General features: G+C 38.5%; 1 protein-coding gene across 1 annotated transcript in view; it reads right to left on the bottom strand.

The window, feature by feature from the left end:
• The window catches only part of GABRG3 (gamma-aminobutyric acid type A receptor subunit gamma3), a gene marked incomplete at its 3' end in the record, with an annotated part of 334,788 nt that overhangs the window by 39,574 nt on the left and 272,983 nt on the right, over positions 1 to 22,231 (bottom strand). Inside the window, exon 6 of the mRNA XM_080347671.1 lies at positions 12,022 to 12,159. Within this exon, the coding sequence (XP_080203797.1) occupies positions 12,022 to 12,159 (138 nt within the window). The remainder of the gene's footprint in view (positions 1 to 12,021; positions 12,160 to 22,231) is intronic.

Genomic DNA, 22,231 nt, shown 5'->3' with positions numbered 1-22,231 from the left:
TGAGTGTTTCAAGATCCTTGTCCTAATGCCACCTTTCTGTACTGTTGAAGTTATGTACTTCTATGAAGCAATGAAACTCTGATCTTGAGACAAACTCAAGTTGACTATGCTTAATTTTCTCCTGTGTAATGAGCAATCATCTATTTGGTGTCTCCTGCCATTTTGTGAACACTGCAATGCATCATGACTGCTGCCAGTCCAGATTTCTCTCACTGCCAGACTGCTGCACCCAAGTGCCAAGGGTCCATCTCTGGTTCTCTGTGGGATGCTGTGGTAGCCCTGATCACAGCAGGCTTCCTTACATTTCAGGAATATTCTCTCACATTAGTGCATATCATTACTTTGGTTGCGCTTCTTGAAAGGTTTGGAAACTTGCTAAACACTTAGTCTTGTACTGCATCATTTCCTTAGCTATCTGATAGCATAACTCATAGTTGCCAGACTGTCTGGCAGGTAATGATAAGACGCATGTTGGCTTCAGTAGGTGGTGGGTAAGCCCAACATCAGTTCTTGCCAGAGTAACCAGGAAGCAGAAGCCATTGCCTGAAATTGAGTTGTTATTATTATGAATGAGACAAGAATGTTGTGAATATTAGCTGCAGAAAAGAACCCTAGAGGCAAAAAGACTCCACGACTGTGTGGAAGAAATCTGGAAACGTGACCCCAATCTGAAAGAGTAAAGGTTAAATTTAGAGAGATCTTGCTAGCACCAAACTATTCTGTGCTGTACTTCTTCTAAGGTAGGCAAATTAAAATCTGAAGACAGTTAGTGCCTTTCTGCAACATGTGAATAGTTGCCCCATTCTGTATCTTGAAATTCTCATTAAGATTGTAGATTCAGCAGTGAACAAAATATAAGATATCCTGTGCAATACTGAGGAGTTTTAAATTAAGTACAATTGCTACTTGTGAAAGACTTTTAGATAACATTGTAGCAACCCTGGGCAAAGGTCAAATATTCAACATCTGTGTTAATATAAAACTATTGATTGAGCCAAACATAAATCACCTGTACTGTGGTGTAATGACACAGAGTAGGAATAAAAGCCAGAGGTGCTAGAATAACAAGAGTCTATAAAGTTGTTCTCAGTTGCATAAATATGAAGAGGCTCACAATTCTTAAGTAATGTGTCTTTCCACCGCCATTATGGTGATATGAATACCAGAAATGGTATAATCAATCTGTATTTTGTAGGCCAGAAGATCTCAATATATGTTTCACGATTCTGTGTACCCTTTTAGAAGTAAATACAACTTATCAACCCAATTCCGCTTTGTATTTTGTGTAGTAAACACAATTGTAAAGCCATTCTGAATGCATCCATGGTGTTTCTTCTATGGAAATACTTCCCTCTCTCTCTACTACTTTTCCCACCACAGACATCATGTCACTGCCTTTATAAATGTAGCCCAGCAGACCAAGGCTTGTACCTTTAAGGGTCTGGGTATGATGGACACAGCAGTGCAACTTCTCACTTGGCAATGCATGGACACACAATTGTCCTCACAGGCCCAATCCTGCCATGGGTCTCTACAGAAAGTGGGGGAGCAGAGTGAACCCATGAAAGCCAGCAGCTTACTGTGGTGTCATCTGAGCTAGGCAGGAAAAAGTGCAGCTGAGGAGAAGTGTCTGCTACGAAGACTCCTGTTGCTATGAAGAATTCACAACCCTGTTCTTTTGAAGTAAGGAACCAAAATATTTTTCCTGGCAAAGCATAGAAACAATCAAGCTTTCTCCTTTTTGTCTTGTGGCCTACTAGTTAAAGCACTGCGACAGCTGAGAACAAAGTCCCTACCTCTCAAGTGAGTGATCTGGCTAACCTTCATGCTAAATTCTGAGATGGGTTCACCTAGTTCTTGGTATTTCTATTAAGAGTTCAATCACTCTTTCAAGCTCAGACATGAGCTCAGGTCAACAACACCAAATTCCAGATTATGGAGAACACTTGAGAACAGAGTCAACCTCGTTGTCCTCATGGCCCAGCGAATTATCCTGAAATGGAAAATGATGTACCTCCAGCAGAAGGGAACAGGAGATCAGGACTCCATGTACAAAGAAAAGCGACAAATACAACATTGCCAATGGATGAGTGAATGAGATTAATTCAAGAACCTGTTATAGTTAGACACATACAAAAACTTCCAAAATATGAAACTATTCAATAACAAGCTCAGCTGAAGAAAAACCTAATGGAAAAACACTGTGTGCTTTTTTCCATGTTATATAAAAATATTTTAGAAGGACAACTTGAGGTCTTTTAATGAAGACAACTGGATATTCTTTAGGGAAAAGTACCTCCTACTGAAATTTTCCCTTAAGAAAAGAATGCAGGTAAAGACCTGCCTCCGACATTTTTTTTTTTATTTTTTTTTTGCTTTTACCACAAAGTAAAGTTACTTTATTTCTGTTCTCACTTGGCATTTGCAGCAGTAAGGTTCTATATAAGACATGCTAAGCATTTGTCTCCCTAAGGCGAAGCAAAAGCATGAAACCAGTTACAGCCCTCATATCTTCTCCACTCCTGTCATTCTTTTGTACTATTAGTAAACAGAAGAAGAAAGGTGTTTTTAGAGCATGTTATTCTTAGCCCACTGGTATATCATAGAGCTGAACTTTCTCTGGTTTCTAGTGACTGAAGAGATGCAATAAATAGCCAGTTTCAGGGTTATGCATTTCAGGATCTGATCCCAGGCTTGCATAAGGGAAAAGCTCCATTAACTGCAGTAGGCTGTCAGTCAATTTATAAATCACTCTCTTAAGAGTGATTTAAGAAGCTGTCTTACTATGAGCTTTGTGAGACATTTTTGTAATGAGACAGGTAAGTGCTGGATTTGCAGGGCAATATAGAAGTTTTGATTCCCATAAGTGCCAGTCAAACTTGTAACCAACATAGAAAAACACTTTAATAGAAGTATTATTAGTAATCATCTATTTATTTAATGATTAGATTTCTAACCTGAGTGGCTAATAACAAAATTATTATATGAAGTTGACAGCTTCAGTGCAAGATGAATTGCTGTTAAAAGTAAAAATTGAAATTTATCTTAGAGAAATTATGGCTTATTCAAAATATTCATTCTGACCTATTATCATTTGACACGTGCATACCTTTTGAAAGTCAATATAGTCACTGTTGATTATGTGTGCTGAACTGAGATTTAATTTATTGCAAATACTGTATCAGAGAGAAATACTCTTTTATCTCTTATCAGAGATAAAAACTCTGTCAACAAAAAGATGATTGCTAAATCTTCTTATAGTGAGGCTAGTTTTCTGTTTGAACATAAATCGGTGTTTACTGTCAGAAAATAATTCCTATGATATTCCCTCATTCCAGAGATGACTGCAGTGGCAAGGACTTCCCATATTATTTTGTTCCTCTGAAAGGAGCCAAAGATTGATAGCCAATTCAAATCCACACTGTCTATTTGGTGCTGCACAGAAAGTAATTTTAAGCTGCATAAACACAGTAGATTTAAAGGTGTTATTTGAGTCATATTTTGCAATGAATTATGAAAAATGAACAGGGTAAAAGAGACTGAATTCACTATATATGCCATGAGTCAGTTCTGTGGGTCAGTACTAGGCATTATTTTCAGGTATTAACTAGTGTTTTCAGCCTATTTGAAGTCTTAAATGGGATTTTAGGTTCTTGCACCAGGTTTGATAGATTTTATTAAGGACAAAGTTGTGAAGAAAGCCACAGATGAGAAAGAAAAGATGAGTTAAAATTAAGTTGCAAGTGCTAGTACATTGTGTACATCTGCCTGTGTGAATGCAGCAAGCAGAGGTATCTTCAACACTAGAGTTGGAAAGTTGGGAAAGAAGAGCTTCAAAAACTGAATTCCTGGTACCTGCTAGTTTGACAATGCTGGAGCTGCTGGGGATGAGGGCCCATAGGGGTAGAAGATGAACAAGGGCTTTGAAAAGTTGTGTGTGTTTGTGTAGGTAAGGTGAGGAAGCAGAAAGGAGTGTGATGGGAGTAGTGGACCTCTGGTGAAGAGTGGCACCTCAGGTAGCAACTGTCCCTATATGGTTCTTTCTACAACCTATACAAATGAATTTATACTCAATTTCAAGACTCAACACAGGATTTTAGCAACATAAGATTTTAGGATTTTAGCTTGATTCCTTATTTCTTAGGATTTCTTTCTAAATAACAGAAACAGATTTTTGAAAGCTCAAACCTGTTTTAATGAACCTTAGGAAAAATGCAGGCAGTTTGTAGGTTTGAAAGGTCTAAAGTTCATACCACAGATTTCAAGAACCCAAGGACATCTACAAGGATATCTACCTGATATAAAGGAAGACCCAACAACCATGAGAATGGTTGGTATCAGGAAGTGTCTAAAAGCCAAGGGAGGTGTGTGGGAACTGAAGAGGTGGAAAGTAGAGTAACAGGGAATTCTCCCAGCAAACTCATTTTCTGTTCTACCTTTTTAGGGAGTGTTAGACAGACTTTTTCTATACACAGATGCTGGATACACAGAAGATATTGTCTGGCATCAGGGGGAAGAAGGTTCTGAGATGCTGGAATTCAGCTGCCACTCCACTTGTGCCACGTTAAAAAAAAAAAACAAAACAAAAACAACCAACCAACCATCCAACCAAAAAAACCACGGCAAATTCTATTTCCCCCTGCTGCACCCACAGTAAATGTCAGGCAGGACAGTCTAAGGGGAAAAGGGGACAGTATCTGGAAGAAGGACACTGTCTGAAATCCTGAGAATCCAAAGTATTTGTCTCCTGTGGGTTCTAAACCAAAGCCTAACCATTAGAGCGATTGAGATTGTGTGATACCTTGGCTGAAAGAGACAAAGCTCTTGCAATATGAGATGAGTAAAAACAGGCACTGTTTTCAAACGATGCAGTGCATTTGTCTGAGTCTCCACTTATCTGCTTCAGGATGCCATCTGACTAAAGACAATCTGTGCAGCATAGCAAGCTGAGGTAGTGTGTGCTGGATTACACTGAATTTGGTATTTGAGGAGAAAAAAAAAACCCAAAAATTCACGTTTTTCCCGGGAAGAACACATAGATGACAAGCACTCTCTGGTGTGCTACCAGGACTCGGTGGGACATTAATAAACTTCAGTGACTTGAAAAACCAAAAGAGCTTCATGAATATTGATTAAATACATTTCTTCAGATCAGTTTGTTGATACAGGATAGGGTGTGGCTGAATCAGATAGTTAAAAATAAACATGCACAGACACAACCATACTCTGCAACCATGGCAGCTCGTGCATCTTTTTCCACTCCTTGTCAGGGCCCTGCGTGCACCAACAGTCTCCGCTTGCCCTGATTAGCCAGTGACCACCTTTCTCTGTCACTTGTAACCTCTTCCCCATGGTGAGGAGCTCAGCTGCCTGCTGCTGACCCCGGCCTTGCCTTGCCAACATGATGTCTGGTGGTCCTGCCTCATCAACAGGGACATGTGGGGTGATGGCTGAATCCCATAGCGCCACTGGGCTGGTTGGCTTATCTTGTGTGGGTACCAGCTAAGCAGTCTGGGAGCATTTAACAGCAAAAAGTAAAGAGAAGTGCTGATTTGGAGATGATTTCTAAAGCCAGCTGTTCTTTGCTCACTTTGTAGAGTAGCTAGGCACATGAGCATCTTTTCCTCTGGATAAAACTCTAGGAGTGTGTTGGTCTTCTGACAACGCTAAGGAACGTCAGCTAATGTCTGTCTCCATCTGATCTACTCCCTGACCTGATGGGGGCTCCTCAATTGAAATTTGGCCTCCCTATAAAAACATGTATATTCCTCCCTTCTTCTGCCACTAGCTATTTAAGTAGGTCTTTGCATTTTCTTAAAAGACAAGGTTTCTTATTTTTATTCTAGGGTAGTTTTTTACTTGCTATTTACTGAGTCCCCTGCAACAGAGTATGTGCCTTAAATTGTGTTGTCATTAGCATTGTTTCAAAGAACTTTGTCTGAATCTGTGACAAAAGATATTAACCTTACTTTGCAGCCCTGTGATATAGGACTGAGAGCATCATGTAAACTGAGGTACTTGATGAAAGAACAATTTCAAAATATAAAAGCACAATTATGACAGGTAGACTCCACTAATCATCACCCATCCACTGTATGTATACAAAGGTGTATATTTTTATGGTAGTAGTTATAGCTATTTATTGAATTTGGTATTGATGCTTGGAGGTTATTCAGACTGTATGAAATGATACTTTCTGTCTGGTTCTGTATATTTAATTTGTAATGATCAGCTATTGAAGTTTCAAATAGGGCACTTTTATGATGTTTTCTATTTTTGATGAATTATCTTGAACTTATTTATGCAAAGACTCCTTTGGACTGCAAAAATCTCTCAGGCTAAAAGCATCTGAGGAAGAACACAAATAGGAGAACACAAATATGCTGCAAAGAATTTTTCAAGTAAATGAAAATTAGATTCAGTAGCTACAAGGTCTTTGAGTTTATTTAGCAGTGTAAAAAAACTGAGTGGTTTAAAAAGAATGAATAGACTTTCCCTGGGGAACATGTCAGCAGGAAAGTGCTGGGTTTGATGTGGGGTTTTTGTTGTTGTTGTTTGTGGGGGTTTTGTTTGTTTCTTTTGTTTGTGTTTGTTTGTTTGTTTTTTCCCAATGTGAAGTGTACCTGGAAAGGCTGTGACTCAGAAACCTGAAGTTTACAGTAAACACTCACAGAGTCCTTTTAAGGTTGATGTTCTCCTTCTTTCTCTCTCCTGTTTTCCTGGCCACCCTTCTGTTTGCTTTAAAATTGCAGCTTTAAAATTTGAGAATTTTCCCCTTCCATGCAGTTCCTCTTTTTTTCACAGCTCAATGCCAGGTGGCTTAGTATTCCCTCTACTTTAATTATCTTTGTCAGCCTTATTTGACATTGTAGCAAGAGAAGTGTTCTTGTTATAGAATGCGAGTATCTTGCCAGATGGCAACAGGGGAATTCTTCCATACTTGTGAATTAGTTTGATATCACCTGACAGTGAGAGCTTACTTAGGATGTAAGATAAAGGTTCATGATCACAGCACCAGCACAGTGATTTCTGCTGTGTATTCCATGTAATCACCATATACAGTAGGTATTTATCTAGTTGTGTTTATAGCTTAGCATAAAATTCAAAAAACATGCTCAAGAAAAAGCTGAGCACCTCTTACAAATGGCAATGAAAACTTTCTCCGGATGCCAGATTACTGTAAAATAGGGTAGTCTTCTTGCAAGAGTAAAGCACCCCACTATGGCAATGCTTTAAGCCACTGCAGGTTCAAGACAAGAAATTAGAAGATTTCTCATCTTGCTTAGGTTTCAGAAGCACAGTCTTTGTGATAGTTGGCTTCCTACTTGTGTACCTCTGAAATTGCTCTAGATTGACATAAAGGCTATTTAGATGTCTGAAAAGGTTTGGAAAGACTGAAAGAATATTAGATAGCAGAACTCTGCTAAGTGCTAAATCTAGTCATTTTTGTGACAAAAATGACTACCAAAAAAGAGCTCACACGAATGCTGGAAGAACAGCAGCGTGTTATCGAGTGGTCAGTGTGACTTCTCTTCATTATAGCCCAAACACTGCTGAAAAATAGCTAAAAAAGTCACCCCTGAATTGAACACAGTTAGGTAATGCTGCGGCAGCTGTCATATCATAGAAGAATACACAATTTAGTGAGAATTAATAGTGTCATAAAACAGTGGAAAGGTGTAAGTCAGATGCAGAAAAAGTTGTTAGGCTTTTGAATACACCTCCTGCTAGTGGAGGACTTTTCCCCACAGTACATTTTCTCATACTTTGCCTAGTCTGCTTTTAAATGCCCTGTATAATAGTAGTTCGCATAATTTCCTTTGGGAGGAAGAGATGATGTTTGGTACCTCTCTTTGTCAGGAAGCTGCCGTTGGTATCCTGTCTTGCTTCCCTTTTCCTAACTCCATCGATTCCCTGTGCAACACTCTGAACAAGGCTGCTCTTCCTTTCTGAACTGAGTCTGCAAAGGGAAGAGCAGCTGGTGGGCCCTTTGTGGGCTCCTGCATGTCTCAGAGGGGCCACACACAGTCCCAGAGGCCAGTCGGTGGGAAATGGTCTCTCTGGGAAGCAGTCCAAAATCAAAGGGGGTCCTAGACCCATAGCATCCCAAGGGCAGCCCCAGCACAGTCTCTCCCTGAGTCGCTCTAGTACAAATATGCTGCAGATCTTCAGTGACAGAACCTGGCATCTCTTTTTTGACCACCTGTTGCCCCTGTGGAATGGCTGCAAAATTTTTGGGATAGGCAGCAGCTGCCATCTCTCTCCAGCAGAGACTGCCCATGCAGCAGGAAACAGCAGCCTTGGAGGTACCCTAATTCTCAGACTTTTTCTATAGGGCTGCTTTTCTTCAGTAAGTAGGCATGTACCTACCATATCACAGGTGCCTCTTTATCCTACTCATTCACATATACTTCTGTGCTCACAGCAGGCAGTCACAGAATTAGCTTAAATTTTGTCTCTGAGACATATTGCACAGTCACAGGTGGGTTATGTCCTGCCCGCCTCCCTCCAATTTAAGAATCCTTACTCTATAGCATAGGGCATACTCAAGGTTTTCCAATGTACCAGTTCATTTTCCCTGAGCCCTAGCCCTGGGTTTGCTCCTCACTAATAAATACTGTTGATGTTCAGTAAATCTGGCCTTGAAAGGACTTTGAACTGAAGTGTAAATACAGCCAGAGAGTCTATTTTATGAAAAGTCAGGTCCATGTGCAAACTGAGGATTTTATTTTTCACATCTTTCTTATATTTGTTGAGTGATAGCCCCTTCTCAGCCATTTGCTGTCCAGAATGTATGGGCTACTTGCACAACTCATTTTTCTACCTAAAAACACAGTTAACAATCTGACCTCTATATTTTATATTGTTTCTTTCAAGTTAATTTTCACAGCTTCCTGATAGGGTTGGTCTTGGGGGTTTTTTAGTGTTTGGATAAACTTCAATTTGCTACCGACTTTCTGCCACTGTGATGCCTTTGGGAGCATAGAAAAGTCAAGATGGTTCCAGTAGGTTCAGTTCAACACTGTTATTGGGTTTTGCACTCATAAACATGGGTGGGTAGAAGCAGCAATAGCAATAGTAGGAAAAGTATACTGTGAGCTCACTCATCTTAATAACAACTGGGCATATGCTGAAAAGAGCATAGGAAATATATTTTTCTTTCCTCCACATTGACCATTTCCTCACATGAACGAGACCTCTATAAAAGTGGTTTTATCCTGTGCAAAGGAAAAGCTTAATACATCTATTTATCAAGACACTTTAAATATCTTAATATGGCCGGCTCAGTAATTCTTCTTGGATGTGTATTTAGCAATTCTTGATGCAAACTCAGGATGGCATCACTCCAGATGTGTGCAAAGCAGAGAGAGCAGGGCTTTGTCTCATATTCATACCATACATACCATCCTTTCCAATGAGCTCCATGCTTACATACATAGATACTTTGATTATTTGGTGTTTGGTACTTCACTGTTATCCATCAACTCCTGGTTCAACTTACAGCTGTCTCACCTGAGAAATCTGCATTTCTGAGAAACTCACAGACTACAAGGACTTTATGGGTAAGAATTAGAGACTGAAGCAACAAAGGGAACGTTTGGCATTGCAAGAGGTATCACACTCGCTGGCTCTTAACCTGCTGGGGGACTTCAACCACCCCAACCTCTGTTGGAAAAGGAGCATTATGAGCTGTAGGCAATCCAATGAGCAAGACTGGTAAATTGATAACAGGTGAGGAGAAGACTGAGGTACTCAACAACTTGTTTGCCTCAGTCTTCACTGTCAAGCTCTCTTACCACATCTCTCAAGGGGATGAACCATAAGGCAGGGACTGGGGGAGCAAAGTGCCTCCCACGGTAAGAGAAGACCAGATTCATGATCACCTGAGGAACCTAAATAAACCTATGAAATCGATTGGATGGTGACACTCAAAGAATTGCATTCAACAGCTTGATGTCCATCTGGAGACCAGTGACGAGTTGCGGTCCTCAGGGGCTGGTATTGGGACCAGCGGAGTTTAACATCTTCGTTGGTGACACAGACAATGAAATCGAGTGCACCCTCAGCAAGATTGCCAATGACACGAAGATGTGTGGTGCGGTTTACACACTCGAAGGAATGGGATGCCGTGTAGAGAGACCTGTACAAGCTCAAGAACTGGGACCATGTGAGCCTTATGTAGTTCAATAAACCCAAGTGCAAGGTGCTGCACCTGTGTCAGGGTAATCCATGGTATTGGTACAGGCTAGAGGATGAAGAGATTGAGAGCAGCCCTGTGGAGAAGGACTTGGTCATACCAGGGGATGAAAAGCTAGACATGAACTGTCAATGTACACTCACAGCACAGAAAGCCAGCCACATCCTGGGCTGCATCAAAAGCAGCATGGTCACTCTGTTATCATGTCTCACTCTGGTGAGACTCCACCTGGAGTCCTGTGTCTGGCTCTGGAAAATTCAGTACAGGAAAGACTTGGACCTGTTGGAGAGGGGCCAGAGGAGGCCACAGAAATGACCAAATGGCTGGAACAGCTCTGCTGTGAGGACAGTCTGAGAGCGTTGGAGTTGTTCAGCCTGTGGAAAAGAAGGTTCCAGGAAGATGTTATTGTGGCGTTTTAGTAGTTAAAAGGCGCCTATAAGAAAGATGGGGACAGACTTTTTAGCAGGGCCTGTTGCAATAGGACAAGGGGTGATGGTTTTAAACTAAAAGAGGTGAGATTCAAGCTAGACATGAGGAAGACATTTTTTACAATGAAGGTGGTAAAACACTGGCCCAGGTTGCCCAGAGAGGTGGTAGATGCCCCATCCCTGGAGACATTCCAGGCCAGGCTGGACAGGGCTCTGAGCAACCTGATCTAGTTGAAGATGTTCCTGCTCAGTGCAGGGGGTTGGACTAGATAACCTATAGAGGTCCTTACCAACTCAAGCTATTCCATGACTCTGATTTCCATCCATAACAGAAGTGAACTTTTACATGTGCACTGGTTGAAATATTTTGCTCTGCTAAACTACCAGCCCAAAATATTCATTAAAGTCTTAGTGGCTCTTCATTACTATCAAAATTGCTATCCAGTCCTGAAAACATATAATCAATGTTTGTGGGTGAGTCATGACCCAATAGCAGTAGTTTCACAGATTAATAAATTTTTATTATGACTATTATTGGCAGTGTTTCCTAAAGAACACCATAGCTATGCTTATAGTTTAAAAATAAATGCAATAAAATTTAAAAAATTTCAAAAATTTACCACCTGTTAAGCAGAAGGTTGCTTCTAGCAGGTTCCTTCTGCAACTAGGAGATGATTTAGCAAATAGCAATGACAGAGCTTACTCAGTTATATATGAAGTTTAGACACTGTTTGAATTTTATGCTAATTTATCCATTTCAAATAATGTATATTATTTACACATCTTTTTTGCTTATATTACTGTTATTATAAGAAATGTTAATATTTTTGAAGAAATAAAATAGGCATCATTAGATTTTAATTACAATCAATTAGTAAGGTCACTATCAAAGGAATTTATCGGCTGAGTAATAAATAGTGCCTTTTAAATATTAGGAAACATACTGAACTTGTGGCTGAATGAATGACTATTAGCGAAAGTGTCTAATTTCACAAACCTTATCATTGTGCTCAAAATTTTCATTTTTAATTTATGGTGAAAACTTATGTCTCAATGCAAGAATGCACTGCAACTTAGGAATGCACTGCAACTTAGGAATGCAACTTAGCTGAGGAATGAAAATCATATAGTAGCTTCAAGAACGTAACAAATAGTTATGTCAAGTTAGTATTTATTCCTTGATTTTTGAAATTATTAAAAGAGTACAGAAAAAGAAAAGGAAGTTATGGAAATCTAAACAAAGTCAATAGTTTTGAAGTCTGCACTTCAGACATTTTCATCTGAATATTGGTACACATGATAATCAAATTGCACTTCAATGAAAGCAAGCTTGGAACAAATATTTTGAAATTATTTGTTTTCCAAAACCAGCATTATTATTTATATTATTCTCACCTGCAGAGGTTTTCACAATTTCTGAAGTATTTCTCAAACCCATAAAGTCAAACTGATAGAGTCTCCAAGATTTCTGGTCAGCAGCCTCCACTGAGTTTTTTCTCCATCTGTAAATCATTTCCTCTTTAGGGTAGCCATCTAGAAATTAAAAAAATAATTAAAAATATATATATATATATTGCATTTCATAAAAAAAGGTACTGCAAAACGGTATCTGTTCACTGATTTAGGGGCAGTTTGGAATACCTACATTTCTGATCTGATGCCTTTCCAGTGAGTTTGGTGGTATAATCCAGCTAAAGAGTTATATGGCACATAAAAAATAGAGTAATAATACTGGTAAAATTATGATTTTTCACAATGATTATTATTTTCTAATGGAGAAAAATTCAGATTGTTTCTATCAGAAGAAGATTTCTTCAGAAATATGGTTGTTTATTTGAAGTCCATACACAGAAGTATACTGCTTTACATATTCTCTGAATGAGATATGCAAACCCATAGAATGCAAAAAAAAAGGTAGAGGGTCAGTGTAAGACGTTAGCAATTGAAAAAGACAGATTGTTTTAACAGCGACAATATTTCTAATGTGGTGTGTGCTACTGTACTTCTGAAATGAGCTCAATATAGTGCAAAAAAGCCAATTTTTAATTAGTATGGAATTTATAAAGTGATTATGCCATATTAATTCTAAAGGCTGTGGTATTTAATGAGACATCACCTGATCTCTACAGCTGAAATAGCGTCTGAAAGTCTTCCTTTATCAATTTAGAACTTAGTAGTCATAATTAATCCTCATGCAAATGTCTTATTTCCTTTTTGTTAGAGGATGTCATTTTTCATTAGAAGTCCAAAAACAAATCATCAAACAGCCCAAACCATAATAATAGACAATCTAGAAAACAACAGGACACCCATGGTAGTTAAAACTAGATTGTTCTCTAATGCATAATTCAATAAATGCCTATTCATCTAATAATTAATATAGTAGATGTAGATTACAAAGTAAATTAAAAGCCTAACAACAATAGCCAGATAATGTAACTGTCTTGGCTGTATGTTTTTTTCCCCATCGGATACTGATAAAGTTTTATATTTGCTTTACAAAAAAACTTCTCTGGTCACAGTCCTATTTTTTTGATGTTTTCCTTGTATAATTGTCGTCTTCATCTTGTTCAAAGTTCCACCCTGCTGGGACACTCTGTAAGGTGTGCATGGCCTCATTTATCCCTCTCGCTAGCACAGCAGGAAAAGGATCCACCGGTCCCTCAGTTCTAATCTGTAGAAAATGACTATGTGCTAATTCAAAATGCCACATTCTTTTATTTCAAATCAATGTAAATACAGAAATAGCCTGTGAAGGACCCAACTGAGTAACAACCACAAGCCCTGCTGTTCTCCATGAGAACTCTTGCTGCCAAGCAGATTTCACTGCCAAATCTGCTGTGCCAGTATGTGAGACTGATCTAAAGGTTAATTTTTTTTGGCTGGCAGATTATCAGATGATGCAGAGGTATGGTGAAAGAAGTTAAGCTTTGCAGGGCCTCCAAGCCTTAGCCCTGCACCTGCTGAAAGCTTCTCAAGCATTGCTCCTATTTGACTGAACCCTCTGATCACATTTCTGACTAAATAGTGTTTCTCTCTAATGGGAAGCCCTGCATTTAATCATAGAATCACAGAATCACTTAGGTTGGGAAAGAATCTTAACATCATCACATTTAACTGTAAACATAACACTGCCAAGTCCACCATTCAACTATGTCTCTAAACACAACATCTACACATCTTCTAAATACCTCCAGGGTGACTCAACCACCTCCCTGGGCAGCCTTTTCCAATGCCTGACAGCCCTTTCTTTGAAGAAATTTTTCCTAATATCCAATCTAAACCTCCCCTGGCACAACTTGAGGCCATTTCCTCTTGTCCTATCACTTGTTGTTGTTGTGATGCAACCCCCTCCATGCTACAGCCTCCTTTCAGGTAGTTGCAGAGAGCGATAAGGTCTCCCCTCAGCCTCCTTTTCTACAGGCTGAACAGCCCCAGTTCCCTCAGCTGCTCCTCATCAGACTTGTGTTCCAGATCCCTCACCAGCTTCGTTGCCCTTCTCTGAACTCACCCCAGCACCTCAATATCTTACTTGTAGTGAGAGGCACAAAACTGAACACAGAATTCGACGTGGGGCCTCAACAGTGCCAAGTACAGAGGTATGATCACTGCCACAGTCCCACTGGCCACACTATTCCTGATACAAGCCAGGATACTGTTGGCCTTTTTGGCCACCTGGGTACACTGCTGCCTCATATTCAGCCAGCTGTCAATCAACACCCCCAGGTTCTTTTCCTCCAGACAGCTTTCCAGCCACTCTTCCTGAGCCTGTAGCACTGCCTGGGGTTGTTATGACACAAGTGCAGGACCCAGCACTTGGTCTCGTTAAACCTCATACAATTGGCCTCGGCCCAATGATGAAGTCAGTCCAGATCCCTCTGTATGGTATTCCAGCAAGGCAACACTCCTACCCAATTTGGTGTTGTCTGCAAACTTACAGAGCTTGTACAAACTTGATCCCCTCTTCCAGATCACTGATAAAGAGATTAAACAAAACTGGCCCCAATCCTGAGCCCTGTGGAACACCACTTGTGACCAGTCACCAACTGGATTTAACTACATTCACCACAACCCTTTGAGCCCAATCATACAGCCAGTTTTCTACTCAGTGAAGAAATTGGACTCACTGGTCGAAGCCATAAGCTATAAGCAGCCATAAGCACCAGTTTCTCCAGTAGAATGCTGTGGGAAACAGTGTCAAAGGCTTTATTAAAGTCTAGGTAAACAACATCCACAGCCTTTCCCTCATCCACTACATGGTTCATCTTGTCACAGAAGGAGATCAGGTTAGCCACGCAGGACCTGGCTCTCAGGAGCCTTCTCAGATTGGCTTCATTCATGGAGACTGATCTATTCCCTGAAATTCAGGAGGGAAGAAGCATTCAGATGGACTCCTTGTTGTGCTGTGGTTGCTGTGTCCTCAAGCTGGGTGGAGACTGAAGCATTGCCTCTTCCCCACAAAGCAGTACCAGGAGTACAGGGAAGGCTGCCATGCAATCTGGGTCCTAATCCTGCCTCCTGATCTGCATCCTGATGTGGAGGAAAGGAAACACTCTTCGTGTTGTACTCCCTACACCAGCTCCTGCTGCAGAACTTGTGGCCCCAAGTGCTACTTAGCATATTTTGTATCAGGTAGTAGAGGGGGTTCCTTTTCTCAAGTAAATTTCATCATAATCATTCTGAGTAAAATTGTTTCAAATAGCCTGGAAGTAACAAAGATTTTTCTTTTTTAATACACTATTTAGTTGATCCCAAATGAACTTTTAACATTTTTTTTCCAAATTCTAATTAAAAAGTTGTGTGAAATAGTTTTGAATTCAATTTCTTCCTGATTTTTGGCTCTTTTTTTCACCCGATGGCCATCCTACCAAAAATCCATTACACTGTTAGTAAGCTTGAAAGTTTGGTAACATGTTATCCATCTCACAGTTGTTTATTCTGGTATGAGCAGCATGTAGCCAGGAACAAGTTCATGAGGCTCTCATCCTTCAAGATTTTTCCTATATTTTTGACTAAGAAGAGACAGATACAATCTCAGAATAACTACTTCCAGTATTATTCATTGTCGTTAAACAGTAAACAACTGACTTCAGGAGACCATCATGTCCTTTCAGTAGTAGTCCCCTTAATCCACAGTTGCTGACATCTGCTCTTACAATAGTTGAGTTACTTAACATCAAAGGAGATTAAGTACTAGTGATTCAAAAGGAGCTGTTTCCACCTGTTAAATAACTGCTAAAATGTTTTGCTCCAGTGCCGCATGACTTCACTTTTCAATTCATTTAAAAGATCTAATATTTCTTATGGAATAACGACACATCTAGTTGGACACTATATCACTCCTAGGATTCATTTAACTTAAAGAATGGACTATTCATGATGGTTCTTCTTTCAGTGAAATCAAATATTTCTTGTATAGAGTCCAATTGCTTCTAGCCCTCTAAATGCTTTATTTTAGAAAAAAATCAGAATGAGACTTCAGTACTTTCACAAGAAGATGCAAGCTTTGCTGTTCTGCCCACAACATAACTAAGTATACTATAGAAATGTCTGTTTTCTTTCACTTTCTCAGCATGACAAATAGCAGTAACTTACCTTAAATTCTTGACCATGTGGCTTTAAGCCATCCACACTGAACAAGTGTATTTACCCTGTCAGATTGCTTTAGGTTTTGTAAGAATATCCATACTGCAACAGGGCAAGGCTCCAGGAGGTCCTGGAGGCTTTCCACTGAGTGCCAGTAAGACACTGTGTTACAGCTATCCAAGTTCTGGCAACCTGCAACTCAGGAGCTTCTCAACTCAAGATAACATCTTCTTTTTCCCTCCCATGCATTTATGCGACTACCTTAAAATTCTCTCTTTTTTTTTTTTTTTTTTTTCCTCATCATTATTCTTTAGGCTGTGCTGTAGCTATTTGCATCTTCAGAGTGTTTTAGATTTATATACTACCATGTCAAAGACTTTTAGAGAACATCTTGGCCATTTGGCATTTTGTAAGACTGGTACTATCTGCCTTTGTAAAATTAAGTCAAGAAAAAAAAAATTGTTGAAGTTATTTACTTAAGAGCCCAGTAGAAAGTATCCATGTAATGACTCCTGTTTACTTTTGCCAAAAATACTTAGCGACTTTTCCAGTTAACACAAATGATTGGTACCTTTGTTGCTTCACTCATAGGCTTAAACATATGCATTTTTAAAGTGTACTACTGACCTTCACTCCAATAATGCAAGCATGGATAAATAATAGATGCACTTTTTACCATTTTGGAGGTGAACATATTATATCAGAAAATCAAATTTTCATGAGACCTGTGAGATTCTGTGGATTTTATTTTATTTCCTTTTTATTACTGGAATAATTCAACTAATGTTACCACATCTTCTCACAGCACCACCATACAATTCATAACTGACAAGTTAAAAATATTTAAACTTCATTCTTCATGTCCATACTGCTTCACTTTCCATGGAGAATGATTTGTGCAGAAGACTCCACCAAACTGCTGGAAAAATAGTCAAGGCCAGAAACATCTCCAGGCCGGATGAGAGACATATGCATTTAAAAGATAGCTGTGACAATTAGTGTCAAGTGGCCCTGAAGCATGTCTGCTACAGAGGTTTAACACCGATGGAAAATCAGCAACTTTCATACTACAATCATTTATGTATCCGTGCCTGTTAGTGCATACTGCCTCTAACCTTGATTTTACCAATACTGTTGTTGATCTGGGAATCCTACTTAGATCAATGCTTGATTCTTTGTTCCACCTTCCTTTCTGTGAAAAAGGGTCTATTTAGGAAGCGAGCAGAGATGGGATGAAGATGGCAGGATGAGGGTCATGTCAAAAAGGACATAGGCCACTTAAAGAATAATTTCTGTCTAAAAAACTTTACTTAGAAATGTATCTAAGACATAGAAAGACAGATAGGCATGGGAAAAAACACCCAACCTTTTTTATCTCTTCAAATGTGTTTTCCCCAGTTTGTGAAATCAGTTTATTATAGTGCTGTTTCCCCACACTTTATATTCCAGCATAACACAGTCAGACTCAGTTTGTAGCAGAAGAAATACTGCAACAAGGAAGCTCATCTCTCCTTTCTAGCCTTGGAAAAAATTGTATTCTTAGAGCATGCAATGAGGAGTTAATGAAAGCAGCAGCAAAGCTGAAAATGTGGGGGAAGCAGGCAGGAAAGGATTGGTTCAGTTAAATGTCTGCCAGGAGGCTGATGCATATGACAGGAGTCATATTTGAAAGCTGTAGCTGGATTCTGGGGGGGTTCTGCTTTTCCAGGAGTGTTAGATATGGAAAGTCAGGAGAAAGTATGATCTGAAAGACAAGCTGTCATCATCAGCTAGTGATCCAAGGCATGGACCCTCCACAGGCATGGAAGGAGTGTGGTACATTTGACTGCTGCCAGTGAAGGTAGTAAGGAGAGGAAGGATGCCCCAATGCAATTAGAGGAAAAATATGGTCAGCCCTTCACACCTTGCAGCCAGCTGCTTCCAGACACTCTTTACCTCCACAAATGCTACCTAGTGAACTCTGTTCAGGCTGATCAGGAGACCTCTGTCAACACAACCTCCACCGTACAAGGATAATGAAGTCCAGAAATGCACCTTTCTCTGCTACTATGTTGTGGATGACAAATTATATACTTCCACAGAAGCTGCCAGGGCTCTGTTTCTTATTAGTAGTCTTTATAAATTTGTTTGTTTTTGTTTTGTTCATTTGTGGGGGTTTTGTTTGTTTGTTTGTTTGCTGTCTGCAAGTAAACTGCATGTTTAATCCAAAATCCGCAACATTTTGGATGAACAAGTTTCTCAGTGATCTATTCCTGTATCTGTCCAGTGTTTGTTCTCAGAAGGTGTGTGTACATTTAACTAGGATAATCCTGGATGTTCCTATATTAAAAGTAATACTACCTTCGATTTCATGATTGTATGCACTTATTAAGCATAATTAGATGACAGAAAGAGAAAAGTTTCAACTCAACTAGTTTAAAATAAAATAAAAATTAGATAATATAGAAAATTCATTATGTCTTTTCAAAAGGAATCTATCAGGGTAGACTAAAGCAGAAGCAGGCAAAGAGAATGGAGGCATTTAATTGTTTACTGAAGATGTATGGAAAACAATAGTTGTAATTAGATGCATATTGAGTTCTCTCTGTCCACAAATGAAGGTTTACTAGATGTTTTCTCACTCATCGATCATCAAAACAAAACAAAACAAAAACAAAGCAAACAAAACAAAATTAACAAGAAAAACTATAAGGTATTTTAAAAGGCAGCTATAATAAAACCAGATAAATGTGAATGCTGTAAAGATAGCTTTTAAAACCTGAAGTAACTTATCTCAGCAGTTGTAGATAATTGCACTTAGGTGGTAACTACAGCAATTATAAATGTTATTCTTTGCCCTGTTTGCTTGCATTGATAATTGACCTTAACGGTACATTAGCTCATGAAAAAACCAACCAACGTAACCATTACTGCAGAATAATGGATTTAATACTGCCCTGAAGTTAAAAGATACATCTTCCGAAGAAGAGAATAAAGTTTTTCTACCTAAAAGTGTGCTTTAATATGATTATTATATCACTTTGGCTAACAACCAGTAGAGCCAGTCACCATCATCAACACTAATGCTTAATTACCCTTTTACCTGGGACTAATTCTGTTGGGTGTTTTGTGTTTTTTTTTTTTGATAGAGGCGCTGATGTAATTTACTGATACATTATATGGTAGTGTAGGTTTTGGGAGGAACTTGCAGAATCAATGCATGTTTTCAGCCTTCAAAATAGAAAGGATGAAAAGAGAAGTCTTGCTGTCAGAGAAACAAGTTCCCAAAGAAGGATTTTCTGTTAACTAGCTCTTGTAGGAGGTAAACATTTTCCTCTTTTTTTTGCTACTCATAGACAAATCATAATCTTAGCTTAGAGTAAACAGAGAAGAGAATATAAAGACGAAAATGAGAAAGGAAAGAAGGAAGACGGAGAAGAATGATCAGGACTGGACTGAAATGAGAGACAGAAGTTTTCCCTTCAAGATGTTTTGAGACGTGGCTTTTTGTGTGCTCATTTCCTGAAAAAAAAAAAAAATAAAAAATCATAGTTGTATTTTGAAGTCTGTCAGATGTTTCTCATATAGGGGTGCAATGATTTTATCATAAGGAGCCCTATTAGTGAAAAATTCCTGTTCCAAGAATCAGATTTTAAAGGATAAGTGAAACAGCTTGAAATTACTTTAAGAAACTAAGGCAATTCTGTTTTGTCATCATACCTTTATGGTCTGTCTTTATGCTCACCAAACAATTTTCTTTTTGATTCATTTGCAATTGTAAGCAAGAGTGACCATTTTGTTTGGTTTTGGTTTTTTTAAATGGATAGTTTTATCATACATATATTGTTCCTATAATTACACTTTTCTATTATCTTGTAAATGCCTCCACCTTTTCTGGAAAAAAAACCAAACCAAACCAAAAAAATCTCAGATTATGGCCTGTCTTAAAGTTTTGCTGTGCATTTTGATTTATATGCTTATGTTTACTGCTTGCTAACAGTTTTGTTTGGAAGCCAATTTTCAGAAGTTTTGCATGCAAAAATTACTTTTCCCTATCTGTTTGCATTGTCCTGGCCAGCAGATTATCTCACAATTATTCCACTATAATTAGAACACCTGATAAAAGTTAAGATTCCTCTGCATCCCCCTTCCTAACACCCTTAGAGGTAAATGGACTCATCCAATTCCTAGTTTACCGGATATAAATGGTATCTTCTTTGAGGAGCATTCTTGCATAAATCAGTGCACTCAGGACATATGTAACCTTCTCTAGGTGCATGTGGCCTACAAGAGTGATTGAATGATGATGTGTACTACTTATGAGATCAGCCTAATTATTGATCTGCTAAATATGTGCATTGAATTGTGTAATAGAAAACAAACAGCACAAAATAAACATTTTAGCAGGTAAAATTTTGTGTTTGGCTAACCGCATGAACTCAAGTGAGAAGAGAAAAATCACTTTTCTTCACAGTTTGTACCTGACTGTTGAAGAATATTAAGCTGCTTGCAAGATTTTGTCATGTCTAGTTAAACATGAATTTTGTGCTGGATGTGCTGAGGGCAAATTTTGAGGTGCTTCCCAGGATTTTTGCTGAGATGTGCAAAATCTGAGTGGCTGCATACTCAAATAGTATCTCAGACAGATATAGATGATGACAATCACTCACAATTTTCTGTGTTGAAGTTAATTCAACCTTCTGAAAAAAGGAAGCCAACATCATAACAATAGAGCAGATTAAAAATACATGGATAAATGAGAACAAGTCTAAGCTCCTGGCATTAGAATTTAAAACTAAACCTAGTAGGGTTGCTTTGGATAGATTAGAAAACAAAGTTATAAAATAGCCTCTCAGTTTTTTAAAGGAATATCTTTCAAATCTGCAATTCTTCAGTTTGCTGGCACTCTATAGCCTTCTTTCATTAATTTAAATTGCACTTATATTGAAGATGCTTAGTGACATAACCTTTCTAAAATAAGTGCTTAAATTCCTTGTAACTAGGATGGACAACAATATCACCAAAAGATGCTTGCCAACTGAGTTCAAACACCCCAGAGGGAGTGGAATAGCACTCTCTTGAGGACTTTAAAAATTCCTTGTTTGGGGTTTTTTTGTGTGTGTGTGGTTGTTTTTTTTTTTTTTTTTCCCTATTAACTACATAGGGCACGTCAAATTTGGGGCAGAATAGCTGCATAAATTCTATCAAAGATCTATCCAATTTCAATTATAAAAGTCACTATAGTTATATATTCTTCTTACATAATCAATAGGGTTTGTGACTAGCCTAACCTGTACATTTTCAGAACCATGAAAATTAAAATTTAGGTATCAACGATGCTTCAGGCTTCACAGGAGCTACACCAGCAAAGCCTGTGGGTTTACAGAAGCTGTCAGAAATGTACTATGCTCAGTCAACATAGCATTAATGGAAACAGGTTACAAATTGAAGATTTCCGTACAAGATTATTGTGACTTTTTTATAGGTCTTCTCAGAATGGATAATAAAAGGTAAAACAATAGAACACTCAGAACTGAAAACACAGTGGTCTTTTTGAGTACTGCCATTTCATAGGATGAAACAACATAAACTCAAAACTAAACAGAAAATTTCATTAAGCCTGAGATTAAGCAAGGTTAGCTTCTAAAAGATTTGTGAAATATTATTGCTGCTATTGAAAACAAAAAAGCTCATAAACCACTTTTTGTTGTTGTTGTTGAAAGACTTATTTCTCTATTTTGCATCACTGTAACTTAACATGTGAAAATTAGTTATTTATGATTACATTCTTCTTTCTGTCTATCAGCTGTTTACAAATAAATTAATGATATTTTGTTATTCACGTAGTTATCATTCTGTATGTAGATTTATTGTCATTTATACACATTTGTAGCAATTTGCACACAAACTAAAATTCACAGAAATTGAGTTTTCATAGCTCTGTAAAGTAAAGCAACAACAACAACAACATTTTGTAATATTTTGCTAGTTTTCAACTTTAGTTCCCTAGGACTTTTCTACACATTATTGGCATAGTATG

Source organism: Nesoenas mayeri (genome assembly GCF_963082525.1).
Source record: "Nesoenas mayeri genome assembly, chromosome: 1".
Classification (NCBI taxonomy): Eukaryota; Metazoa; Chordata; class Aves; order Columbiformes; family Columbidae; genus Nesoenas; species Nesoenas mayeri.
This window is presented reverse-complemented; position numbering and strand designations above follow the sequence as displayed.